Below are 10,611 nucleotides of genomic sequence, written 5' to 3'. Positions count from 1 at the left end.
CGGGGTGCAGCGTTCAGTCACACGGGCGGGTGTCCGCCTCGCTTCTCCATTGCGCATTTGGAGCTGTTCTCGGCCAAGGGGTCTCCCCGCGTCCCAGCGTCTTCCCGCCCCCCGCAGGGAAGCCCCCTGCCCTCTGAGAGAGTGGGGAGGACTGTGAGAGCCCCCAAGCCCGCTGTGCTGAGTTGAAAAAGAGGAGGGTGGGAACCCCCTACCCATTAAGGGATGCGGAGCGGAGGGGAATCCCTCCTGCGAGCGCACAGAGGGTGAAGAACAGGAAGTCCCCGCGGTCCTCCGAGCAGGGGATACCAAAGGATGGGAGGTCTCCTCCCGGCTACGCTCTGAGAAAGTGGGGAGGAGCAAGGGAGCACCCCGTCCAACCCACCCCCCGCACACCACTCAGAGCCTGGGGGGACTGGAGGGTGGGACGGCCCCTCCCCGCCGCACTTGGAGCGGGTGGAGAGGAGTTAGGAGCGTCCGCAGTCTTCTGAGCTAGGTCGGAGGTGAGGGCGGCCGGAAGCGGGAACCCCCCAGACCGCGCTCGGGGACCGCGCAGGGGACGGTGGCAGCCCCCGCCCGACCCCAGGCTGAGACAGCGGAGGGGAGGTGGATCTTGCCCGCGCTGATCGTGGGAGGGTCTAAGAGGGGGACCCCCGGGGCTGGGCCGCGGGCCCCGCCTCTCCCCGCCCAGCACGCGGTTGGGCGCGCCGGCCCCCCGCCGTGCCCGGCGCGCGACCTGGCCGTCGGGGGACGGCGGTGGGTGGAGGCCCGGCTGCGGCGCGCAGGGTGCGGGCAGAGGCGGGTCGAGCGCCCCCTGTCGCACCCGCCCCCTCCCGCGCGGTGGCGGTAGCGGCGTCGCCGGGAGCTGCCCCCGAGGCCGCCGCCCGGCCCCCGCCCGCGCGTCAGCGCGCCCAGCCCGGGGCTCCGAGCTCCGCCCGCGCCGGAGGCCCCTGCGCGCAGCTCGGAGCGCCGGCAGCGCGGCCGGCCGAGGCAGCGCGGGGCTGGGACGCGGGCGGCGGCGGCCGAGCGGGCGGCGCGGCCCCGGCCGGGCGCGCTCGGCGGGCGCCCCGTGAACCTCCCCGATGTGGCAGGAGGCGATGCGGCGGCGCCGCTACCTGCGGGACCGCGCCGAGGCGGCGGCGGCGGCGGCGGCGGGCGGCGGCGGCGACGGCGACGGGCTGCAGCGGTCCCGGGACTGGCTCTACGAGTCGTACTACCGCATGAGCCAGCAGCACCCGCTCATCGTCTTCCTGCTTCTCATCGTCATGGGCGCCTGCCTCGCCCTGCTCGCCGTCTTCTTCGCGCTCCGGCTGGTGAGTGGCCTCCCTGTGGGACCTGCCCGCGCGCCCCGGGGCTCCGAGAGGAGAGGGAGGTACCCGCCGAGCCGCCTCCCGCCCGGGGCTACCCCTCGGCCCGCGGCGCCCTGCCCCTCCTGCCTGCCCGCGGCCGACCTGGGTTGGGCGAGAACTGGGGGCGAGAGAAAAGTTTCCTAGGAAGGTTCTGCCCAAAATAAAGTTGCCGGGTGTGCAGCGGGTGGACGGCCCGGGTGTGCGTTTCCCACCTCTGCGCACCCGCTGGCAAACTCGCCGTGCTTTTCACTCGGCGCCGCTGGCCGCAACAGCCGCTCCACTAGGTCTGTGTCCCTCGGAATCAGCCTCGCGCCTCTTCGCGAGGCCGCTGCCCAGCCCCTGAGCTGGCGTTTTAGTTATTTAACTCTCTAAAAAGCCTGCCTCGGGAAAGTGGTGAATGGAGAGGAGAAATGAAAACAAGTATATTATTCTACGTATTTGCCTTTAAATCTGTATGGTTTAGTCCCATAGACAGGGCGAGATGGGGTGTTGACCTGTTGTGAGTCTTCAGCCTCCAAGTGTGTAAGTAACAAGCATCCGTGGACCGTTGCTTTCCTATTTCTAGAGAGGTAGTTAGTCGTGTTTACTGTTTTGCACAGGTTATTAAACTGGATTTCATCACTGGGAGCGTAATGCAACTCCACAGCTGATGTCAATTTTGCCAATTTATATTTTTCGAGTAGAAATCCATGGCTCACTCCCGTGAGCAGTGAGGGGAAATCTGTAGATGGCGGTAAGCTTCCTGTTACTGATCTTTCTGTTGGTGCGGTTCAAACTTTTGCACCGCCTATGATATGTGTGTGCAGATTGAGTGCCAGGCATTGATTAATCAGTGAGATATTTTTGGTCAGTGGTTGATCTGGGGATGTCTGCATCGAATGATGTCTTTTTAGCTTAGAATATAGACATACACCTACATTCATGTCCTCGGAGCAAAGGCGTGGGTGTTTGCTTTATTTCAACACGTGTGCAAAATAGCTGTCCTTGGTTTTTGGCAATTTATTCTTCATATCCTGAGCCAGATGGTGCTCAAATATTATGCATGGGAAAACTTATCATCTGGGTTCTTTAAAAAATGAAGTTTTCTTTTTCCCCACACTAGTCAAGAGGTGTTGTCTTCTGCTGGAATTCAATGAGATAAGAATAAAAATTAGAAAGTAAATAGAACATCACGATGCCACCGATTACAACTGGGTCTTTTATTATACAACATAGAGCAGAGAGCACCTTAATTCTGTATTCTGGGTGTGAGTTCACGGCAGTCTTCACACCCTTGTTACCAGCCTGGAATGCTCCCTGGAATGACATCTTTGTCTCTTCTCACCACTTCTTAGGGCCAAAGAGGACATGACGAGAGACTTCTGCTCAGTCTCATTGGCAAGCAGGGTCTCTAAAAGCATCTCCTTCTCATTTCCATCCTTGCAGGGAAGAAAACACATCCCTTTTCCTCTGGAAAAGCAGCTAGAACATTGCTACTTGTGATTCTGTTGAATCTGTAATTCAGACCCGTTCTGGCTGGTTCTCTTCCAAATGGAAAAGAAGGAGCAGGTGATGGCCTATTTATAGCACCATTAATACATTTAAAGACAAATGTGAAGTTCATGCTCCCCTACACACACCACTTTGTTTGCTATCATACAGATCTCTAACTTCTTAAACCTTGATCTACGTAGATGTTCTTGAATGGGTCGTCAGGGATTCAGCACAGTCAGCTGAAAGCTCCCTTCTCTAATTTGTCTTTGATCATTGTGTTTCTTTACCCAGTTCCTTTATGTTCCATTTCACGTGGTGCAGATGCTGAAGTGGTATCTTTTTTAAAAGCTTATTCAGGCATCTTTACTTTTCTTGATAAATCAGTCATTCCCACACTCTCCTGGCATTCAGCTAAATCACTTTAAGTACAAAGCAGGCACTTCCCATGACATGGCTGTAGCCCAGGGTGAGGTCCAGAGATGGTGGAACGGATCCTGTCCTTGGCTCTCTACCTAAACCATGCTCTGACTACTTTGTAAATCCTTCTAGGTGATGAGCTGTGCAGGAATGTTCCAGAATCAGGAAGGGTGACGTCGTCTGGTGGAAAGGCTACCTTCAAGTGGGCACTGGGGCTACTGGGCCTGGCATTGGGAAATGCATGGGAGGACTGGGCACTGTCCTCTGGTACTTGACCTTAGGAAGTACTGGCACAGTTCTGAGATCTGGACAGCTCATTTCTATTTTGCTTTTAGTAATAGCATAAACAGCAGTTCCACTTTACGAAAAATGTTCTCCATCCATGTAGTCAAAGTGGCTAGGTTAAGAGCATTGGAAGATGGGACGGAGTTAACATGGAGTCACGTGCACACAGAGTGGGGTGAATTCATTTCTCAGACTGACCAGAGCTTGGCTTCCCAGAGATCTACACTAGGAGACAGAAATAGCTGCCTGGGCCCCGCCCAGGTTTCCACCTTCGAGCGCTTTACTAGAATCGCTAGGCTCTGATGTAGTTCGGGAGCTCGGAAGATCTGTTTTTGCTGCCTGAAATCTTGGACAGATTCTTCTTCCCATGAATCTGCCTGATTTTGATTTCCACTAGACTTCCATCAGTTCTTGTAGTAGAAAAGGTCTGGTAACTTTCTTAATGCATATCCATAGTTTTCTAGAACATTTGGATCACAAGATGATCCTGATAGTATCCAAGTACATAGTGATTTTTTGGTATGTGTAATTGCCTTTGTGTGAAGTGACTTGAAATATCTCTTAAAAAGAAAAAAAGTAAGCTTTGTCTTGACCTAGTATTTCCCTAATTGGCATTATTCACAATCTGCTTTCACTTAATTTCAATCTATGGTCAATCTATGCGTCTGCATCATTGATCATGAAGATAAGGTAATCTGCAAAGTATTTTTATTATATTTTAATAAGTAAATTCTGAATTGAAACTTTACTATCTTGCTTAACTATTTTCTACATAAAAAGTGATTAAATAGGTTTAATTCCATATTTGTTAAGAAATATCAAGACAAAACAAATAGCACATATGATAGCATGTCTTGAATTTTAATATCTTATTTAATAATATGAAAAATATTTTCTGTTGCTTATGATGGAAGTTTTTGATGATAGTACTGGGCATGGTGAACAAAATTAAATTACCCTCTGGCATGAGAAAACTTGGAACTAATAAGACCAAACTTTAAGTTCTAAGTCTTATGAGGTAGCTTCATTTTCCAGGACTGGTTCTTATTACTAACTGCATGAAAACCTCTTCTTAGAATCAAATCCTCTCTCATTTATTATGTCCAAAATCAGCCAACTTTTCTCAAAATTTGCCCGTCGTGGTTAGGAAAGGCTGACATAAATTTTTCAGTTTCTCAAATACCAGCTAGCTCCAGCCAGATTTGTTTTGGTTAAAATTTTTCATTAGGGATGGTCAATATTTCAACTGGAATGGAAAAATTTCATTCCCATAAATTTTAAATAGTCAGATATTGCTATAAAATACTTTTTTTCCTGTTTTTTTTCCTGTTTTTTTTTAGTTTGGTAATAATATCCAAATGAGTATATACTTTTATCAATATTAAATATGTAATATGTATGATTTTGACAGAATATGATCTACCTTCTTGCTTTTACTGTGATTCGGTGTGCTAGATCTTTCAAACAATGACCGTAAGTACTTCATTACAAATCAGTTTTCCAGCATCAGGTGTTTTTTCTAGGGACATATATATGAGTGTTTCTTTTCTCTATACATGGAGAAAGAATCCTAATTTTTCCAAAATTAATAAGTGAATCCAATCATTGTAGAGGCAAATTGGCTTTATTATTCCAGACATTATTTCAGTGCCCCTAGTGGGTGGAAGGATCAATGGGGAGAAGTCTTTTCTTGGGGAGTGGAAGGCTGGAGAAGGCAGATAAATATGTCTGACATCTCCTCTAAGGAGCAGGCAATTCTCTGCATACTTTCTCTAGTCTCTTAATTCTGGGGGTGGAGGGGTAGTGCATGCTTTTAGGAACTGGAGTGGAGGTAGCTAAAGATCCGTCTTTCTGCGAATTTCTCTATACATGCAGGAGAATCTTACTTGGCAGGTGTTTGTGATTTGCAACCAGTAATTCAATAAGTCACTTTAATTAAGATTTAACTGTGGTATAAACAAACAACAATGAAAAACTGTAGTTTTCTGCAGGAAAGATGGTTGCAGTTTAGAGGCCTAGCAAGAAAGGATTTGGAAGCATCCTTTGGATATTAAAGTGCATAATTAAATATATGCATGGTACCTTGCCTTCTCCATTTAAAAAAGGCAGAGTGTAATGGTTAAGAGCATCTATGTGTGTTGGCATTTTGACTTTGTCCCTTTCCGTCTCTGTGACCTTGGGCAAATTGTTCAAGTTCTCTGTGCCCCAGTTTTCTTGTTTGTAAAATGAAATGGTACCTGCCTTCTAAGGTGATGGTCCCAATCAGTACCCGTGAAGCACTTAGAAGAATGCCTGGCGCAGAGTATGCCCTCAGGAACTGTTGTCATTACTGGGTCTTCTGTAGTTGCATTTTCATTGTTGCTGTGAAAAACACGTAGTCACATAGTATTAGAGCTGGAAGGGCGCTTATGCTACAGAGGAGGAAACCAAAACCCAAAGGCGGTGGCTCTTGTCTTTAAGGGTACAGTTGTGGTGCTGGATGTCTGACTCTGCCTGGGTGAACTAGGCTGGTGATCACTGCAGATCTAGAATCCCCAGCTCTGGTCCTAGCACAGCAGAAGTTTTCTTGTTGAAATTTCATGCTGATAGGAAAGTCCTCAAGCTTCATTCTGTGGATGGGGTTCCATTTCCATTTTTTTCTCTTTTAATGTTAAAGAATTGTAGGGATGCTTCCCCACGATTAACTCATTGGGATAGACTTCATTTATTTCCTTTATGCTGAATATTCCCAGGGTTTCCCGTTAAGCAGCAGGTGCATTTGTAACTTTGCTTCCATTGGCCAAGTCCCCGGCATGAATACCGTGGCCTGTAAAATCCATTCCTGTTGAGCTCTGTGTGAAACTTACTGGTATTTTTTAACTTAAACATTCTATTTAAAAGATAATCATGCTGTTAGAGCTGATCTGTTACTTTGGTAAAGGTGTCTTATGGTTCTATTAATTACTTCGATCTGTTTGTTCAGGAATTGCTAGTGATGGGACAGTCAGGGCTAGGAGCTTGTGCAAAATCCACGGGTACCCTAGTTCCTTCTATAACTCGATGTCGACATCAGTACGATCCACTGGACTTCACTCAGTCTTCCCTCACTGATATTCACGGAGTGCCTACTGGGTCCCGCACTGGGATGGGCATCCCTCTGGGTGACATTCCTTCCAGAAACAGCTCATCTTCGACACGCTGCCATTTACCTGTCCATACTAGGGTGGTCTGTTAGCCTGGATGCCGTGAGATCAGAGTGTCTGCATCTGATCCCTTCTAGCTTTGCTGTTTCCTCCAGTGCTTCCCCTCTCCTCAAAGCCTGCACCTCTCCGCGCTGCTTATCCAAGTTCAAGCTCTCCTTCCTGAGCTTAAACAGGGCAGCCTGTGCTGTGCATTCCTATCTGTATTGGTTGCTGCCTCTGATGCCTACAAAGCTCATTTGTTACATGAAATAATTTACCCACTCCATGACTGTCATCTGACGTGCAGAATAGTTTTGTCAGTTCGTCTTGTCTCCTCAACTCATTGTTAGTTCTTTCAGGGAAGAAACTTAGAACCCCCATATTTAATACAGCGCTAACCAGATCACATGTGCTTAACTAACATGGATAGTTTAGGGGGTAGATGCATTTTTCCTTAGCTGCTGTCATTCCCATTGTGTAGCCTCTTGTTAAGAGCATAAAACTGTCACTAGACCTGGATCTGGTCTCAATGTTGCCATTTAGTTTTCCTGACAAATTAGTTTATCTGCTGTGGACTAAAATGAATAACACAACTAGGCTCGGGGAGATCTTTTGGGAACTAAGTAAGATGGATCCTGTGGACATTTAGCACAGAGCTGGGCACATGTCATACCCAAAACAAATGTAGGTCATTTTTATTATTACATTTGCAGCACACAGGGTTTTCCTTGTCAAGGTCCCCTGTAGATGTATTTCAGGCTGACAACTAAATGAGTACTAGAACTTTTAAACCTGGGTACGAAAGAACAGGGGATGTTTTTCTATTTATGTGATAAGTATAAATATAGCTTTGAGTTACTTAAAAAAAAGATGGAGAAGCATAGTTTAATTAAAGTCATATTTTGACACAAGTTACCATTCTCTAGCACTAAAATTCTGCCAAATGGACAGTGCTATTGGCCTTCATATTTTTTTCAATTTTGTTAGCTTTGGATAATGTTATATAATATAAAATGAACAAGAGTGATAAGATACTATTTACCAGGCAATTCCCTGGTGTCAAACTAGGAAATAGATACACATCTGGCAATGCTGGTTTGCAGTCACCAGGTGCGTTTGGGAGGAGAGAAAAGGATTGTTGAGTCAGCTTATGTGTTTGATCCATTTGGCCAAATTAAGACTTTGCTAATGTTGCTTCATTGCCCTATTTGTATAAAGATACAATAGACATCACAAGGAAGGGAACCAGGAGAGGTTTGGAGGAAGACTTCATTAGTTCATCTGTTGCTGGCAACATTACAAATAATCATTTTTACTCCCTATTTTCACTTAGGCTTATGCTTCCATCCCCAGGTGCCACCTTCAGGTGAGAGAGAGTGATGGGCAGAGTTATGAGATACTCAGCCTAAAAATCCCCATGAGCAGCTCTGCCAACTAGTTTTCTGACTCTGCCCAGGGCTGTAGAATGACAGTGCCAAGACAGAAAGAACGAGAATACAGACCTGGGTCACCACCGTTAGGAACGCATAAGACCAATTGTATCTCAGAGTCGAACCAAGTCACTTTTTGCTTGAAATGGAAAATTTCAATATTAGCACAATTAAAATCTATTGAATGAATAATTTATTGCATTTGAAACATACAAACATGAAGTACAATAGCTTCTTTTTAGAACGTTGAAGTTCTTGAGAAGACTTCTCAAGATGATGATTATTGTCTGAGAGAATCTTATGAATAAATCCACTGTCTAGGGTAACCACCCTACAGAAGGTTCCTGGTGGAGACGATGGCAGACCAGCACCATGGTGATGGGAGCTCTGACTGCAGGGTTTTGGGATTAGAATTTCTACCTAATTTCCACCAGTGTCCTTTATCATCCCTCAGATGTAATGATGCTGGGATATTACAGCCAGGACAGGCCAGAGCTCATAGGTGCTGGCTTCCATTCCATGCTTACCCCAAATGCTGAATTATTGCATGTGTCTTAAATGTACTGTATTATTTTTTAAGCTCTATAAAAAAAAGGGAAAATAATTAAGATTTCTAGCTACTAGTGAGCTGTGGATATGATGAAGGAAAGGAAGTTTTAGACTGGTGCATTAGTAGAACTAATAAAAGCTATGTGATGTTAAAAATTCGGAGGATAAGGAGATCAGATGAATAAAAATGAAAGAAATAATGAAGAAATGTTAACATAGTTCACATATATGGTTGATCTAACATCTAATCCTTTCCCATTATTGACTTGCAGTTAATTCAAACATATAACATCCATATTCTTCGGAATTGGACTTTAGGTGCACAGAATGGGATTTATCATTTGATTAATTTGATTAATCTTTGATTCTTGAGCTCAATCCTCGTTTATATCTATTTGGCTTGCTTGTTTATTTACACTAAAATTAAACATCCATGAACTCAGTCCAAACTAGAATATCCCCAATAATGTATTTCAGTCTACACTGCACCTCTCCCATTCCCCTACCTACCCTCAGAAGTAAACTTCATTTGCACTTTTTGCTTGTCATTCCCTTGCTTTTCTTTTTGTTCATTTTATCATACATACCCTATATATATCATGTGGTATATGTGTGGTATAAAGTGGTGATCGAGGTCCATTTACATATTTTTTTTCTTGTGGAGAATCAATTTTTACTGGTTCATTTTAGTTACTTCTTTCCCCAAATCTGTTATAAATCAAAATTGCATATATGAGTCACTTGTTATGGGCTATCTTTTCTCTTCCATTGGTTAAGTTTTGTTCTTTTTTAATACACACACACAGAGTATAATTACTAAGCTTTATAATACGTATATATATATTGGGCAAGGGAAGTAACATTCAACTCTTTGAAAAGTTTCTTGGTTATTATTGAATTTTGTTCTTCCATATAAATTTTACAATCAACTTATTTTAACCTCAATATGAAAAAACTCAAGTGGGATTTTGTTAGTGTTATATTTAATCTATTGATTCATTGCTGATAATTGATATTTTATGATATTAAATTTTTCTATCCATGAACATGGGCCATCTATCCATTTATGTGCTTCAGTAATGTTTTACAATTTTCTATAGGCTGTTCTTACTGTTCTCCTGAGTACCAAAAGATATTTTGTATTTTATTGCTTACTGTAAATGATGTTTTAAAAAGTATGAATTTCTACTCTTTTGTTGATGATGTAAAAGAATATAATTTTGGATATTATTTTATAGCTATACAACTTATCATATCCTTTTTATTACTGATAACTGAAATGCAGATTCTTTCAGGTTCTCTACATAGACAGTCATATCATCTGCAAATAATGAGAGTTTTATTTCCTTTTGTCCAATCCTAAGGCATTTCATTTCTTTTTCTTGTATTACTGTACTGGCTAGAAACTCTAATGTGTTATTGACAGAACTCGTGATTGAGGGTATCCTTACACATTTTCCTAATTTTAAATAGAATTCCTTCATAGTTTATCCACTTAGGATGATGTTGGTTACAGATTTTTATAGATATCCTTTGAGATTCCCTTTTGTTCTAATTTATAAAAAAAGTTTAAACATAACAGGGTATTGAGTTTTACCAAATTGAGATAATTATAGGATTATTTTGTTGTTTTTTAATGTCAAAGTAATGGATAATAATTTTCTATTATTGAACAATTTTTATATTCCAGATACAAGCACAGTTTTTATGATATCTCTTATAAAATGTTGCATATGAAGTACTAACATTTTGTTTAAGATTTTTGCAAGCATATTCTTTGGTGAAATGAGTTTGGAATTTTTCTTTATCAAATTGTCATTTTTCTTTTATAAGTTTTTCTGGTCTTATAAAATAAATCATGGAATATGCCTTCATTTTTAGTTTTCTAAAAGTTTTCATTATGTTAGAGTTGATAGAATTTGCTTAGAAAACCACATGGGTTTGTTGCTT

The 10,611-nt window shown here is 43.6% G+C and overlaps 1 protein-coding gene across 1 annotated transcript in view; it reads left to right on the top strand.

The window, feature by feature from the left end:
* Positions 1-1,079: 1,079 nt before the first annotated feature.
* Positions 1,080-10,611, top strand: part of ADCY2 (adenylate cyclase 2) — a gene marked incomplete at its 5' end in the record, with an annotated part of 450,707 nt that continues 441,175 nt past the window's right edge. Inside the window, one exon of the mRNA XM_079704024.1 lies at positions 1,080-1,310. Within this exon, the coding sequence (XP_079560150.1) occupies positions 1,080-1,310 (231 nt within the window). The remainder of the gene's footprint in view (positions 1,311-10,611) is intronic.

The sequence above is a fragment of the Hyperoodon ampullatus genome (assembly GCF_949752795.1).
Source record: "Hyperoodon ampullatus genome assembly, chromosome: 4".
Taxonomy (NCBI): Eukaryota; Metazoa; Chordata; class Mammalia; order Artiodactyla; family Ziphiidae; genus Hyperoodon; species Hyperoodon ampullatus.
Note: the sequence above shows the minus strand (reverse complement) of the source record. Positions and strands in the feature narration are given on the sequence as shown.